Source organism: Periplaneta americana, chromosome 3, assembly GCF_040183065.1.
Source record: "Periplaneta americana isolate PAMFEO1 chromosome 3, P.americana_PAMFEO1_priV1, whole genome shotgun sequence".
Taxonomy (NCBI): domain Eukaryota; kingdom Metazoa; phylum Arthropoda; class Insecta; order Blattodea; family Blattidae; genus Periplaneta; species Periplaneta americana.
Genome location: NC_091119.1, coordinates 111598885 through 111616525, shown reverse-complemented (window position 1 = coordinate 111616525; position 17641 = coordinate 111598885). Strand labels below are relative to the sequence as shown.

Sequence of the window (17641 nt, the reverse complement as noted above, 5' to 3'; positions counted from 1 at the left end):
AAGTCAGGATGGGAGAAGTCAAGGAAGTCGAATTGGAAAAGGAATATGACAAGGATGTGCTTTATCAGCTATCCTGTTAAATATGTAGTTGGAGGAAAAAGAATAAAATGCATAAGATTTGCTGATGATATGGCGTTGCTAGCAGAAGAGAATATGATACTAAGGGATATGCTACTGGAAGAAAGTGACAACTGTGAGCAGTATGGGATGAAGATAAATGCAAACAAGACAAAGACCACAATTATCGGGAAAAAAATAAACAAGGTAAACGTGTACATTTGAAATGAGGCAGTAGAACAAGTGGACAGCTTCAGATACTTGGGGTGTATTGTAAGTAGTACACGAGCTGCTGCCAGAAAGTCAAAAGGAGGATAGCATTCGCAAATGAAGCTTTTAATTGAAAAAGGAGCATCTTCTGCGGACCTCTGGACGAAGAACTACAGAAGAGACTAAGGAGTGCTTTGTGTGAAGTGTGGCATTGTATGAGGCAGAAACATGGACATTACAACGAAGTTAAGAGAAGCGACTAGAAGCATCTGAAATGTGGATATGGAGAAGAATGGAGTGTGTGAAATGGATTGACAGAATAAGAAATGAAGCTTTGCTAGAAAGAGGGGTGAAGAAGGAATAATGCCGAAACTGATCAGGAGGAGAAAAAGAAATTGGCTGGGTCACTGGCTAAGAAGAAACAGCCTACTGAAGAATGGACTGGAAGGAATGGTGAACAGAAAAAAAGTTCGAGGCAGAAGAAATCAAATAGTAGCCAACATTAAGATAATATGGGTTGTATGCAGAGACTAAGAGAAAGGTGAAAAATAGGAAAGATTGGAGGATGCTGGGTTTGCAGTGAAATACCTGTCCTCGGACAGAAAAATATGAATGAATGATTTGTGCATATACTTTTTTATGTTCATCCGCTTTAGTAGGTGTAATAGCTTCAAGAGTAGTGTTAGTGTTAAAAGTGTTGCCACAACCTGACCATAATATGCGCATCATTTTAAGTTATTTATTTCAGTCATGTTTCACTCAGAAGTTGCAATGAAGGCTGCCTCCCCTCGCAAATTCAGTCAATTCTAAGGATCGAAATTCTATTTTTCTGCTATAATCCTGGTTAAAATCTCAAGATAAAAATTCATTTTGTAATAGTCGTACATAGCGATGATGTCGGGAGTATGTTTTCTTGGATACTTCTACTTCCTCTAAATTAGTCAATCAATTTTTTTGTCACTCACGTAGGTTTGAGGTTGCGCTCGGGAATGTGTTCGAAGTCAGATTGGGCTGAATACCTTGTTGGGATTTTTCGAAGTTTTTCTCAACTATAAGGCAAATATCAGGTAATGCCATGGGCAGTCCGAATATCTCACTATCACCAGTTCCATCAACTGTGCATTTAATTCAGTGTTGATAAATAATCAGTTAAAACTAATAATTAGTCACCACCATCATCAAAACTATGGCATTCACAATATTTTATAATACATAGGTTGGATAAAAAGTTATGGCAACACTGCTGTCACGTGACGATGGTGCGTTGGAGAGCTGTCAGCTGTGTGGACATGAACAAGGACTGTTAGATGAGTTAGTGCAGCCAGCGGCGACAGTACTTTGTCAATCTACTGCAGTGTGTAGAACGTTGACTTTCATAGGGATAGTGCAAGCACCCTAAGACCACGTTTACAAAACTAGACCAACGTTCCTGAATCAAAATTGAAGTGACACATGCGTGAAGCATGTGCCGATGCAGCGTTGCCATATCACACAGTGGCACGATGGGTTAAAGCATTCCGGGAAGGCAGGGATGCCGTCCAGGACAACCTCCGTACAGGATGACCCCGCGTGGAGGACAACACAGTTCACCTCCTTGCTTCCCTGTTGGATTCTGATCGCTGATGGACTGCACGTGAGTTAGCAGCGGAAGTCGGAGTATGTCACAAAACTGTGCTCCACATTCTGCAAGACATTCTGGGTACCGCAAAATTACAGGGCGTTGGATACCCCATGAAATTTCCGAAGTTTAACAATGGCACCGCTATGCAGTCGCACAGGCCTTGTTGGACCGGTACCAAAGGAAAGATGACGACTTTCTTGGACGAATCGTCGCTATGGACGAAACCTGGGCTCGCTCATATGAACCAACCAAACTTGAAACGTCAATCAAATGAATGGAAGCATCCAGAAGAAGAAAGTGCACCCTACACAAAGTGCTGTGAAGGTGATGTTCATTGTGGCATATGACATTGATGGGGTAATACTGCACCACGCTGTACATCCAAGGCAGACGGCAAACGTGGACTACTACTGCAGGTTCCTGCAGTACCATCTTCGTCCATCCCTCAGGAGAAAACGACGACACTTGGTGGTACAGAATCCCATCATTCTTCATGATAATGCAAGGAGTCACACTGCTGCTGCTGTCAAGGACCTCTTGCGCCGCTGGCAACAGGAGATTCTAGAACACCCATCGTACTCACCCAATATGAGTCCATGCAATTACAATCTTTTCACCAAAGTGAAAGAACCACTGCGAGGGACCCAGTACAATACCAGAGATGAAATTATCCGAGCTATAGGGCGGTCAATACGGAACATCAACAAAGATGGACGCGCTGATGGTGTACGACACCTTCCAAACATTTGGCAAAAGGTAATAAATAAGTGGGGCGACTATATAGAAGGTACGTAAATGTTGTACCCCTATGAATAAAGCCATGTCAGAAATATCGAACTGTTGCCATTACTTTTTATCCAGCCCTAGTATGTAACTTGCTAAAAACATATTGGAGAAAGAAATGCGTACTAAAGAGTCGCAGGTTCCAAACAGTGACAGTTGGGTCTATTAGAAGACAACTAACAGGCAACACAGTTATTATCTTCTGGACTAGCACTAGCTTATGTGTTTAACAATTTTCTATTCAAAAGTTCTGTAATGTGTATGTGACAATGATCACATTGAGAAAAGTGGCTGATGATCTAAGAGTTCGCATAGCTAATTCAATTACTTCCTGATCTTTGTGAGGCCATGCAAAGGAAATGTACCTGTTATAGGTATCCTACAAGCAAAACTCAGCTCGGACTCTTCGCGGCGTGCATTTTATACCCCTTTTACTCTCCTGCAGTAGGTGAGTTAGCATGCTGGGAATGGGAGCAAACGTCATCTGCGCGAGACAGTCACACCCACTGGTTTCTGTGCACTGAGTTTTCCTTGTTGGATGCCTATAGATGTCCTCCATATTCATTCATAAGTACATAGGTATTGAAGAGTGGTATGTTCGAATCTACATAGTGATTTGTGACCTTTATTTTTTCCTCTAAGTCATGTGTCACTCCAATGATTTGAGTAGATTGTAGAAACTTGCTAACTCAAATCTTTTTTGTTAACTACTGTTGGATTTCGTGGTTTGTTTGTGTCAGGTCCTGGCGGACAGATTTGCCCAAGGGTGCGTGTGTAATAGTGGAGACGTCAGTGGAGCATCCTGATGGACCAGTCATGCTTGGAGGAGTGCGGGGCATCGTCCTTGCTTCCAGATACCTCATCGAGCCCTGTGGGTCTGGGAAGTCGCGCATCATGCATCTTTCCAGAGTTGACACAAAGTGAGTTCTGCAGGAGAGCTAAGACAGTGATCATATGCTAAAACTAAACTCTCTTCTCAATTCTTCCCCTTTTATGAAAAGTTATGATCTCTATGTTGCAGACTTCCAATGTTATTTCGAGTAATAATTTGAAACATACATGTTAAATTTGAGAAATATGTATTTTTTTTTAAATAATTTGTTGTTCCTGTAATCATCATTGTGAGATACACATAAAATTCTTATATAAAATATAACCTCATCTTGCGACATTAACTAAAGCTGGAATGTACAAAAGAACAGTTTGTAGAAGTTCAATTTTTATTGTACAATAATGAACTTGGAATAATATGGATGCACTATTAATCAAATGGAGATAATTTTATTATACCTGATGGTTAATGCTTCAATTTTTTTTTTCTTGTCCCGTAATTTTTAATGTTCATTTTAAGAGTTCTACAATATTAGCTTTCTTTGTTAGGGATTTGGTTGCAATACTGACTATTAAGTATTTCACTGATGGTTTGCATGCTTTCTTCACATATTCGTTTCCATCAGCAAAATTCCAAGAATTTATTATTAACGGTATATCACTATTGTCGATTTATGAAGAAATGTCTCACTTTACCTGCCAACAAATCTTCCTGATAAGCATATATGACCAGGTATGGAACAAAAGATATAATGCTATGAAAAAGTGTCAACATAATGGAGGGTTTGGAATTAAAGAACCAAGTCAATGACATATGAATTTGAGAAAAAGTTTAAAGGTTGCATACTATATTCCACATAAAAATGTGTTTCAGAAATACGAGTACACATGATCATGATTAATGTGTATAATCTAAAGAGATGAACTCTCAGGTTTCTCTGGTAATAATTCCTATGAACATGGGTTTGATTTTCAACATAGCAGAGTTGTCGATTTTTATATTATTATATTATTTCTGTTAACTACGTTTGAACTCTCATAATATAAGCAACATCCCAACCATGACTAATTTTATTCTGTTTAAAGCTTTAATAAGTGGACACACATAGTCTTTATGTTTCTGAAGTTTCATCCATAATGCTGTACATGTCTCACACATATTCTGCAGCCACAATCAATTTTGCAATAGAAATACTGCTACTGTTATGCAATACCAGAAGTGATTTCAATGGTTTTTTACACATAATGTAATCAAATGAATATGAGTTTCTGTGTAATTAAACATTTAATGTCTGTATGTAAAAGAATAGCCGGACAGGACAGACAATATATGAACAAGAGGAACAATCTACAGCTGTTCAAAATCGAACACATGCTACAGAAGCTATTCTTACCAATAGCAACCTGAAAGATCGATCACGTTCTGAATTTATGCTTGTTAGTCATGAATTATCCTCCATATTGACACAGTAATGCTGCAGGCACTTATGTCACTTCTTGCTTTTGATTAATTGTTTAGCTAATAACGTTTTAAAACAAATGTTTAGGATGCGTATAGTCTATACTGCTTCATTTGGCACTATTTAAAATGAAAGAAAATTGTTAGTCAATTTCGAGGTGTTTTTTTTTTTTTTAACATATGCGTGTCTTTTGTGGTTGTGATGAGCCATCTTCCATTGGCACTTCGAATCTTGGTCATACTGGTGCATCCAGGACTCATCATCAGTGATTACGTAGTTTAGTATATCATCTCCGGTTCTTTTTGCTCTAGAATATCTCTGCAAATTTCAGCAATTTTTTGCTTTTGTTCATCATTAACATTCCTTGATACCACACTGGCATTTTTGTCATGCTAAGAATCTGTTAATATTTTGTGAACCTTTTCCTTGTTGATATTAATTAACAATCACTCATAAACTTTCTTGCACTAAAACACAAATTTCAATCACATTTTGTGTACATCTTGATTACACAACTTTTAAGACTATAGCACTGAGGAATATAAATATATATATATATATATATATATATATATATATATATATATATTACTTTTTCGTGTTAATGAACTAGGTTTAAAGTTACCTTGGTTGACTAGTTTCGGCCTGAGGGCCATCTTCAGAACTGGATGGTTTCGAGTCTTCTGTTGTTTACATCCCCTGTGGGAGTGTGTTTGTGTAGTACACTGTGGAATCGAATAGTGTGTGTGTGTTCTGAAACCAGAAACTAAACACACTAGAACAATACGAAATATACAGATATCCAAAAACAAACCCACAACAAATCCTCAACACACAACTCAATTTCAGAACACACATACTATTCGGCTCCACACTTCACTACACAAATGCACCCCCACAGGGAACGAAAACAACAGAAGACGCGAAGACCATCCAGTTCTGAAGATGGCCCCCAGGCCGAAATTAGTCAACTAAGGTAACTTTAAACCTAGTTCATTAACACGGGAAAGTTATATATATATATATATATTCCTCACATTTGTGTGTATTGTTGGTGGCTGACTCAATATTCGTCATTGATTTCCTTCTTCCCCTCTGATTATCTTTTTAACATTTCTGTAACATTTTTTCGTATTTCACTAAAAGTTCACATTCGTTCTATGCTCTAAAATAAAATCTGTTCCATCTGACACTATGTTGGGTCAACATAGATAAACAGGCTTCTGCAAATACGATTCCCATGACTGGACCGAAGTCAGTCACTCTACAAGTGTTTATTCATTAGGATGGTGGTTGAACAGGATACACCCACCATCACTCCAGGTGTACCACAATTTGACAAGAGTAAATTTGCGAATGTAACTTATCTCGTATGTATTGTGCATACTTTCTGATGAACTGACGGAGGCTGTAGATAGAGGGAAGGAAAAGTAGCCAAACAGATTCATGGTGTGCCATAAACCACTGCTGCAGCATCACAGTGCTTTTCATTATACAAAATAAAAGCAAAGGAATGAAAATGACTGAACTGTTCGTTTTTTTGCAGGGGACGAACACCGGAGTGGTACAACAAGAGTTACGGTCACATCTGTGCCCTGTACCTCACTCGCATCCGCAGTTCATTCAAGCACAACACAGAGGGACCAGAGAGCAAAGTCTGAAGGCGGCCAGCCTACTCTGATGAGCTGCCAGTCCTCCCATCATTCCATTAATGAAACACGAACGGACTGGAAATGTCCCGAAGCGAACAATATGACTAGTCAGAGGTGGGTGTGAAACTCCTCAGGAATGGAAACAAGCCACTGTATAGGATAAAAAAAATGATAACTAGAATTTTTATAGTAGAATTACTTGAAGAGCAAGATCAAAACTTGGAAGTTAGTTTTATTAATGTCTGAGGTGCCTGATTCATAAACTGTTTAGCATGTCGGCAGCACTGCTCTAATATATGAAACACATGTGAGCTATATCACATTTTTACTGTCTCTAAGATGGAGTTTTTGTGAACTGCTATACCTAAGTGGAATAATAATACAAACACCTCTGAAACTATTTAGTCATTAAAAAAATACAAATATTATACTTCTGGAACCCACACATAATGACTATTTTCTTTAACTCTCGTCCACTTGAGAGATCCTGTTCACTTTTATATTAAATTTGTATTCCAATAACATCAAGCTTGTGGTTTTATATAGTCTGCCTTTTGGCATCCCAATATATAAACTGTCAGATCCTTTCCATCTCTGAATTTCACAACTTGGTGTAAGGTCCAAGTTGCAGAGGATGCACACAGTGTTAAGATGATTATTATTATTTTGCATAAATGTCTGGTAAGATTATCGTGTTTTATATCAAATATTTAAACACAATTCACAGCCCACTTTCGTTGGGAATTTCTGAATCTGCCACTGTAAAATACTAAATGAAGTAAATTTCTGTAAAAAAAAAATCTATGTGAAAAGGTTAGAGATCCACATAATAAAGAAACACTTTAATTGGTTAATTATGCAACTAGCCTACGTTTAAGTCTGCAAAATTCTTTAAACATAATATAAGAAAGAAATGTTAACATTCTTTGACCATATGCAGTTTTATTTCTCTAGGAGTAAAAACTTTCTTTGAAATTATCCCTTTCCAAAAAAATAAACAAGATTATACACAGGATTTCTATGGTGTCATACTAATTACGCATTTAATAACATATGATACGATAACAGATATAAATCTGTATGAAATAAAACACCATATAACTAATAAAAAACTTATACTAATAGCTTCAGTGTTTTAGACTGTATTTTACCATGACATGGTTGACAGTCTACAAGAACTCATCTGGATGACAAAAGCATGAAGAAATCACATAAAATGCTAAACATTATTCAGTATATTTCCTCAAACATAAAGCTTATATAAGCACAGTATATTCATACATCTCCATAAGAGAGAAAAAATAATAACAATAAGCCACATTGTACACACTCCAAGAGCATTTTACCTGATGGATAACATTGCAGGCTGGTTTCTCAATTTTGTCAGATTAAGACTAACATTTAAATGACATGAATTTCACACGTTATTAAATAAAAGAAAATATTTTTATGTATGAGAGATTTTCAACTCTGAATAAAAATGGCACTCGCTTAAGAAATTTATGATGGCCCTAACAGTTAAGTAGAAAATTATTTAAAAGTCTCTTCCCCTCTGCATAATATCCATACAATATTAAGTTAATGTAACAAAAATCAATGTAATTTTTAGCTATGCTAGCAAATTTAACGGCATTTAATCAGTTAGTGAAAAATGGACTCATATTCATTTCCAAATTTTTGTTGGAGAGACAAACTGCTTATTATTTAAGTAACAATGTAAGTCACGCTTTATTCTTAGGAGGCTTGTAATAAGGTTCAGTGGTTCTTTCTTCTGATTCAACATATTTTAATAAAAGTAAGATTTAAGAATAGCTTCTTTTTTATACCAGCCTCTTAAATTTCTTCTAAACAAATACAATTAAGGAAACAGATTTTGCCAGTGAAGTGTCCTTGTGGAATACCACAACTGTATTGCTGAAATCTCTTCAGCTCCACGAATGATACGGATTTGTGTCTCTTGGAAACCAGCCTAGAATAGAAGCACAATAGGTGATCTAAAATTTACTTGCTCACATGATGTGTAGGACAAGAGATGGTACAGGTGGTGGTTACATTGATGGGGTAGTGATGGTGGGCCAGATCGTTTTAACTGAAAATCGTCATGTTTATATGGCCATTTGCTTTTCATTCCATGCTCATTACATTTTTGACAATATTGCAGCATGGCCACAATTAAGTGTAATTTTAGTAAAGAAAAGTCTTTGTAATACAAATTTGTCATGTTACTCTATTTATAGTGTTTGTACAAATGTATTCCCACTATATCACTATTGAAAAGTAAATATTTTTCAATAATAATATTAATAACGATGATAATAATAAATAATAATAATAATAATAATACAAATGTTACTGTGTATCATAAAATTGTACACAAAAACACCAAATGTTATAATGATAACTTGCTTTAGATAATATATTTTTAGTTTATTGTTGAAAATGTTTTAACATGAATCTTGTAACTATTATGGGAAATTAAAATGTAGGAATTGACACAACGGCTGTGTTCAAATGAATTCCTACTATGCTGTTTGTATATTTCAAGATTTTATCTCAATTGGCGAATGCAAACCAATGCTACAATTTACCTTGCCGTTACATGTCTAATATCTCATTGTAACAAAAGACATAAGCACTGTAATCCACTTATATATATACTAACCAGTCAACAGTTACTGTGAAGGAGAAGAAGAAAATGAGTCACTGGAACAGTTGTTTTAAAATAACACAACAATGAATAATATAACACTACTACTACCGTCATTTGTTTTGAGACCAAATGGATGTGTCTGTAATCTCAAGTGTTAACAGGTTGAGAACAATTTTGATAACGGTTTTCATGACCATTTTTGTGACATATCTTTATGGTTCATCGAAATCCAGTGTCTAAAGTGTTCGAAATCAATTGTGAACTTTTCTGAATAGGCCTGGTCTCGAACTACGTTTCCATATTAAATACATAACATTGTATAGCTAGGTTAAGAGTTCATTTCGCGAGAATTTATGTTGAATTTGAAATCAGAAGAAACCAATTAACCATTTGAACACACAGAAAATCCTATCTCCAACTTCCAAGCAGATTCTTCTTTTAAGGAATGACAAATTGTTGCCTTTTGTATCAAGACGAATTTTGAAAATACTTATATCTGTATACTGTATCTTCTTCTTAGACTAGAATAATCTTAATCATTTCTTATATAATTCATTTAAACAGTAACAAAGCAGCCTAAAAATAATTAAATACTGACATGAAGAAAACAGACATACGTAGGTACATCATGACAGAGGTGTGACTGAAATAGGCTTAGAATATGAACACTCAAAGGAATAAACGAATCAAGCAATCAATCAGCGTAAAATTTTTAAAAGCATGATTTTCATTTAATAACTCTAGGAAGACAAGTTTTTGTTCTCTGCATTGATTTCACACCTTTTACATTCATTCACTTATTCAATAAAATGCAGTAAATTGTATTTCCATCCAAAACAAATTCTTGTAGAACTTTACACAGAAGCTAGCTAACAGATGTACCAATCTCATTTTGTGTGTTCAAGTGGTTGTGTTAATGTCAGCTAAGCAAGAGAAAAATGAACAACTGCAGTTACATAGTCTTTTGTTGTACAGCAAGAACTATCATGTTAATTCAAATATATTAATAGCAGCTGACATGATTCACAAGTTGTATCCAAATCAAAGTTGTTACTAGCGCTAATTTAACATCACATTCTGAAACATGAATTGAGAACTATTTTTGTACATATGTAAACAGTATGTCTATTAAATATATATCTACAACAAATTAAACATTCTATTTAATAAAACGAATAGCATTTCTTCTTCTTTCAGGATAATAATATTTCCCTCCATTTCTCCTTCACTACCACGTTGTTTTTTTTTTACTTGGTTATTTAACGACACTTTATCAACTACGAAGTTATTTAGCATCGATGGAATTGGTGATAGCGAGATGAGGCTGAGGATTCGCCATAGATTACCTTACATTTGCCTTACGATTGGGGAAAACCTCGGAAAAAGTCCAACCAGGTAATCAGCCCAAGCAGAAATCGAGCCCGCACCTGAACACAACTCAGATCAGCAGGCAAGCACCTTAACGACCGAGCTACGCCGGTGGCTACCACCTTGTTACACTCGATATTTAGTTTGGACTAAAGTAGCTGCCATGATAAAGACCTTTAAAAAGATGGCTTGAGACTGTAATGGGCCATTAGGCCCAATACTTGTTAGGACGATGATATCTACAATTTTTTTTCTGTTTATACTTTCACAATGCCTTTTCCTTCCTTTATCCAAAGTATGACAGAATCAGAATATTCACCATCCATAGTAAGAAATTAGGACAACCTCTTGTCACCGAAAATGTTACAACATAATAATTATGTACCGGTATCTAAGCTTTCAGCAGCTACACTATCGTGTACCAAGTTAAAGTTTGTTTGAATATTGTAAGTGCATATTACACAGCTGTCGTATATTACCACACATTGTTGTAGGTGTATCGAATCAAAATAAGAAGTATATGGTACTTATTGGTGGCTCTGATTGTAAGGTGAATGAATTTTACGACAAAGTGAATTTTGCCATAGGGTAACTCTTGCACATTATGAAGTCATTTTGCAAAAACTACCAAACTTTGCCACTTAATCAAAGTGGAGCAAGGCGAGTTATGAAAAAATTTATTGCAGAGAAAGAAGGAGGGCTATTTCAAATCTGATGCACTATATAACTCATTATCAATTTTTGGAAGAAAGTGAGTTTTGGAAAAATGGGTTCTCAAATATGCTTTACTTTCACAGATTGCTAAGAAACTACATCCATGCACAAGCTCAGCCACACTGAGTACTATTGAAGTGGAGGATGGTTGCCACACGAATTCCAGGAACTGCCTATCTATACAGTTTATTAGAAAAATGTCTGTCCATGCAGTCAATAGTCAGTGTAGGTCCACCATACCACTGTCACAACACACATTAAGCTAGTTGTGTTTCCTGAAAGGAGTAGTAGACAGTAGAATTGCTGTTTAAACCAACGCAGCTTTTTTCTTGTTGCAACTTAAGAGATAGAAAAGTTGAAAACAGGCAATACTCTAAAATATCATGTAGTGAAGGGTATCATAGCAAAATCTGCTGCAACATAGTTTTTATCCACTACTAGAGAGATCTGCACTCAGGAGGAAATTAAACGTAAAATAAATGTGGGAAATGCCTGTTATTATTCGGTTGGGAAGTTTTTGTCATCCAATCTGCTCTCAAAAAAGCTGAAAGTTAGAATTTATAAAACAGTTATATTACCAGTTGTTCTATATGGTTGTGAAACTTGGACTCTCTCTTTGAGAGAGGAACAGAACTTAAGTAGGGGTGTTCGAAAATAAGATGCTTAGGAAAATATTTGGAGCTAAGAGGAATGAAGTTACAGAAGACTGAAGAAAGTTATACAACACAAACTGCACGCATTGTATTCTTCACCTGACATAATTAGGAATATTAAATCCAGATGTTTGAGATGGGCAGGACATGTAGCACATACGGGTGAATCCAGAAATGCATATAGTCAGTGGCGGTTCCTCAGGGGAGGGAAGGGAGGAACGTCCTTCTCACATTTTTCTTCTTTTGAATGTAAATACCAAATGAAATATATGCTTTGAAATTCGAGGAAGATCCGATAATTTTTAAGTCCACAGCTATAAGAAAACCTCGGTTGATCGAGTTTTTAAAGACGCGCACTCATGTGCTACTAGAAAACTGTGAGAAGGATGCGAGATTGTTTGTGTGGAGGAATGTCAATCCATTAATCCTTTACTGCAGTTAATACACATAGACAACAGCGCACTAGCAGCCAAAGAAAGAAGCAGAGTTTTAAAGCAAGTAAATGAATGGAGAGGGAGGAGATCCTCCTCTGAATCAGAGCATGGGCGGGAAATAGAAACCGACTGGTCCTGCAGCAAGCTCGCTACCGCTGCCATCTAACGATGCTGCATTCAACCAGACTATAACACATCTAGGAGGAGACACAATAAAAACAGTTTTAACGCAAAGCTATGAAAGACACCATATAATTTTTTTTTTTTTTAATTATAGATCAAAATATATTATTCATTGAACTTTATAAAAGCTACTATTCATGGTATGAGACTTTCGAGGATATCTGAAAGTTGAAGTTGGATTTATATAAAACAAAGAGGAAGTAGTTCTACATTAGTAACACAGATCTTTTTGGCCCCTGAAATTCACTTCCATTCATTGTCTACTAGACAGGACAACAGCCAAGTTGTCAGTTTTCCACAAATATCTTTGAAATTGAAAGTAGTGCAAACTACATTATTTTTAACATAAAAAATTAATTGGCCACTGGCAGCTTTGAACAATAATGGTAGTATGACTTTGCAAGAACTGACATTCTTCAAAAGCATGTGATACTGAACTTGTAAAATGTACATGTGACAACACAGACCACGTGGGTGGGTGCAGTTTTCTCGCTTTTCTAACAGATTATTTCTCATTCTCATTTCCATAAAACGGTTCCGGTTATGTGTTAGTAGCTGGTCTCTTCCAACACGTGTGATGCTGTAGTGTGCGTGAAAAATGCTGTGAGGTTGTGAATTTCCTTGTAATTGTTAATTTGTGCAATTATTCATCAATGAATGGAAGTAAAAACATATTATATTTTTGACAATTTAGGAAACTCAGTTTACAAAAACAGATTATTGCTACACAAAAGGGAGGAAGGACAATCCCATCACTACCTGGTCTTACATGTATGCATGTAGGCTAATTTGTAGCATGTTTCTCTCAAGAAGGTGTAATTTTGCGCTGTTAACTTCTTTCCTCCTCTTAAAAAATATGCAGGAGCCGCCACTGCATATAGTGTTAGGAAACCGGAGGGAAAAAGACCTTTGGGGAGACTGAGACGTAGATGGGAGGATAATATAAAAATGGATTTGAGGGAGGTGGGATATGATGGTAGAGACTGGATTAATCTTGCTCGGGGTAGGGACCGATGGCGGGCTTATGTGAGAGCGATAATGAACCTCCAGGTTCCTTACAAGCCATTAGTAAGTAAACTAGAGAGATCTGAATCTCAGTCACTAGCTACTTGGTTAATTTGCAGAAACGGATCTCTGGTCGAAATCTTACCTGCTCAAGGTGTCTTGTCACCAACATCAAACTCGTCACCATGCATGAGAGCAAAGTTATGCAGTACACATGCTGCCACAACCACCTTGCTGGCCAGCTCTGTGCGGGATACATCAATGAACCGCAACCTCTGAAACCGCTTCTTGAGTATTTCAAATGCCTGCTCAACAACAGAGCGTGCAGAGCGGTGCAAAATGTTGAACTTGAGCTCCTGCTTGGTGAGTGGGCGGCCACTGGCACTCTCACTGTATGGCGTCAACAATGTCGACAACTGCGGGTAGTCAGAACTGCCCAGAATATGTTTGTGCGGCTCAATCAGCGGATCTGTGCGGCTTGACAAGCGGGTGTACAATGGGCTGCCAACCAGCACCCGAGATTTGCTAGTCTGCCCTGGGAACCCCGCACAAACATCTCGGAACTTCAGCTTGTGGTCACACACAGCTTGCAGGATTACAGTGTACTGTCCAGTCTGCTCGTTCTTGAACCGTACTGCCTCTTCTCTCGACTCTGGTTCCCGGATTTCCACATGACAGGCACCTATCACCCCAATCACGCCCGGAAACCCATATTGGTTCTCAAATGACGTTGATATCTCATCGCACTCATCTGGGTCTGGCCATTGTACATACTTGCCAGCAAGGATTGTGAGTTCACTGCAGATCTGGTGGAAGACACGGTACACAGTCCCCTTGCTGATCTCGAACAGTTTGGCAGCAGCCATGTATGACTGGTTGTTACCCATTAGCCAAGCTGTCAGAAGAACTTTCTTCTCCACAGGAACCAATGGATGAACTGTATCAGGTGATGCTGTAAGCCTTTTCCCTATGATGCGGGTCAAACTCTGAAAACAACACAGGAGAAAACTTCAGATGCAAAATACAACAGAAAACAGACACAAATTAAATGGGCTCCCTACATCTTATCTCTTTTACATCTAAAAATCGGACTTAATTAAATTGTTCTGAAATTCTGATCATTCTCAGAAGAAAATTCACAATTGAAGGGTACATGGGAAAAATGATCAAGGTCCATCAAAAATCGAAATTGAGTTAATAATGCTATCTTTTAGTGGAAAGGAAGTACTATCATGTGGTCTAGCTAGTAATATAAGAAATCATCGTTCTTGACATTCCACTATGTCAATTTCTATTAAATACACACATAACAAAGTATTCAGTGCTTAAACTTTAAAATTCGTTTTTCTCGAAACTTTCTAAAATGGACCTTGATCGTTATTCCCATGTACCCTTCAATTCTGTTTGGTAGTAATGTATACACGTGACTGATGATATCAAACTAGTTAGTATTTTCTGAGGCTTAATGAATCACATTCATAAGTAACACATCACCTCATTTCTTCGTCTAGCATGCAGGCTACATTTGAAACTTCCACCATAGATTCCCTCTATCAAAAAAAAACCTACACAAATAAGTTCGTCCTTTGTAAGTCTAGTGAATAAAGTACGGAGTACTGCAGAAACAATTAAACTCATTGGTCTCCAATTAGTGATGCAAGAAGGAAAATTTTCTGCTTAATCAAATTTTTGCTTTCTCTGCCGTCTTGCTTACAGCTTCAACAGCTGCACCCATATTGCTCACTCATTAGCCACCAGCTTATCCAATATAAGTCATAATTTGTCTGACCTTTAATGCCTATGATAATACTGACTCCAAAACAATGCCAATGTCACATTTGCTTTACTGTAACACTGATACCGAAAAAGAAACAAGTGTTGACGAATATAATTCCTGAAAACTTCATTGATGTAATCTACATTAACACAACACTATTTGCTCCACTTTCAGCTGATGTATGCGTACAATTTTAAAATATTTATTATTGGCTGAAGAAATTATTAATATTCTGTGTGGTTCATGATTCCCCAGCTTTGTTACATCTGTGAACTCCTCTTTTTATTATTCACTATGCATTGACAACTCTGTCAATTACTTCCAGTCACTCATGGCTCGTGCTAAGTTCTATACTGTATTGTATGTGACCGATGACTGTTTGATACCAGTAAAATAGTTTTGTGTTGTTTATTTCTAGACCAAATTTATTTTTAAATCCTAATGCCTTTTGAATTGCACAGTTTTCATGTGATTATGTAATACAAATAATGACTATATAAATTGTGGCTATTTGAGCAGCAATTAGTTCATCAGGATAAGAGATGAGTGATAATTATGTCAATACAAAAAAAGGCTTAAAGGGCAAACCATCAGATTTAAAATTTTCATTATCATCTCCAATGTAGTCCCACTATAAAGTCTTACATGCCATCATTAATAAAGAATAGTGATAAATTATGCATCTCGTAGAAGAGATTCTTACTGCTAACTTTTTACATCATTCATAGCTAATAAATCTGAGTGCCCAAAGAGAATTTTTTAGTGAACAGATAATCTGTTTCCTTACGACTTCTCATTTTCCTACAATCATTGATAAAATGAAAATCAGTAAATCTATAGTGATGGTTCCGAAGATCTGATGATCAATGGTGTATACAGGGTGGAAAGTGTTCAATGACAGTCCTTTTAAGGGAAGAATTCTTAGCATTCTATGGATAGAGAAGTCCTCTACCATTTTGTCCCTTTTTACTTAGATTTCGCAGCAATAGGCTAATTACGAGGCGCATCCAGAAAGTAAGTTTCCCTATTTTGTAAAAAAAAAAAAAAGAACACACATTTTCAGGTAAACATTTATTGGCAACAGGTACAGCAATGTTTCAGCTATTTTTCACATAGCCACCATCAGAATTGAGACACTTGTCGTATCATGGGATCAACTTTTGTATCCCTCTGTCGTAGAACTCTGCCGCCTGTGAATGGAACCAGCGTGTGACAGACGTCTTCAGCTCTTTGTCGTTGCCAAAATGCTCACCGGAGGACAGGAATTTCTTGAGGTGCAAGAAAACGTGAAAATCGCTGGGAGCAAGATCAGGACTGTAGGGTGGATGATCAAACAACTCCCAGCCAAATTCCGTCAAAACAGCTGCTGTGTGCCGAACCGTATGTGGACGAGCATTGTCATGGAGGAGCACAACACCTGCAGTAAGCATTCCACGCCTCTTGTTTTGAATGGCACGTCGCAATTTTCGCAGTGTTTCACAGTAACGGTCAGCGTTCACTGTTTCACCTCTTGGAAGGAAGTCAATGAGCAGAATGCCCTTCCTGTCCCAGAACACCATGCACATCACTTTCCGTACCGACAGCATCTGTTTGAATTTCGTCCTGACCGGAGATCCACTATGCCGCCAATGCATTGACTGCTGCTGCTGCTGCTTGGTTTCCGGGGTGAAGTGCGAAATCCAAGTCTCATCGCCCGTGACGATCCTGTCGAGGAACTCTTCGCCGTCATCGTGATACCGTTGCAGAAATGTCAGTGCTGCTCCTAAATGTTGCATTTTGTGTTCGGGTGTCAGGTTTTTCAGCACCCACCTGGTACACACTTTTTTGAACAGCAGGTGCTTAGTGACAATCTTATGCAACAAGGATCGCGATATCTGCGGAAAATGGCTGCTCAGCTCCGTAATCATGAAGCGACGGTTCTCCATGATGCACTGCCGCACCAGCTCAACACGATCATCATTGATGAGGGACGGTCGCCCACTGCGCTCTTCATCATGGACACTTTGACGACCTCCGGAAAACTGCCTACACCAGCGACACACCATCTGCTTACTCATGATGTTCGGCCCATAGACCTGACAGAGCTGCCGATGAATTTCAATTAGTGCAATGCTTTGTGCATTAAAGAACTTTATCACCGACCGAACCTCGCAGGCGGCGGGAGAAGGAATAAGAGCTTCCATTTCGGACTACTGCTGCCACGCTACTGGCACCAGGCAGGACCTGTCCGGCTGGCATATGAT

At 37.6% G+C, this 17641-nt stretch overlaps 2 protein-coding genes across 12 annotated transcripts in view; one reads left to right on the top strand and one right to left on the bottom strand.

The window, feature by feature from the left end:
* The window catches only part of cv-c (crossveinless c), a 1115617-nt gene extending 1105177 nt beyond the window's left edge, over positions 1-10440 (top strand). For 9 of the 10 annotated variants that reach the window (XM_069821284.1, XM_069821285.1, XM_069821286.1 and 6 more), the window contains 2 exons: positions 3412-3591; positions 6509-10440. In XM_069821284.1, the coding sequence (XP_069677385.1) occupies positions 3412-3591; positions 6509-6623 (295 nt within the window). In that variant the 3' untranslated portion in view covers positions 6624-10440. The remainder of the gene's footprint in view (positions 1-3411; positions 3592-6508) is intronic. The other variant, XR_011331368.1, reaches the window with a different exon arrangement.
* The window catches only part of LOC138696392 (uncharacterized), a 41612-nt gene that overhangs the window by 13066 nt on the left and 10905 nt on the right, over positions 1-17641 (bottom strand). Inside the window, exons 2-3 of one of the 2 annotated variants that reach the window (XM_069821292.1) lie at positions 13767-14607; positions 7713-8583 (exon numbers count right to left, since the gene is read on the bottom strand). In XM_069821292.1, coding sequence (XP_069677393.1) covers positions 13771-14607 — 837 coding nt within the window. In that variant the 3' untranslated portion in view covers positions 7713-8583; positions 13767-13770. Of the gene's footprint in view, positions 1-7712; positions 8584-13766; positions 14608-17641 lie in introns of those variants that run through there. The other variant, XM_069821293.1, reaches the window with a different exon arrangement.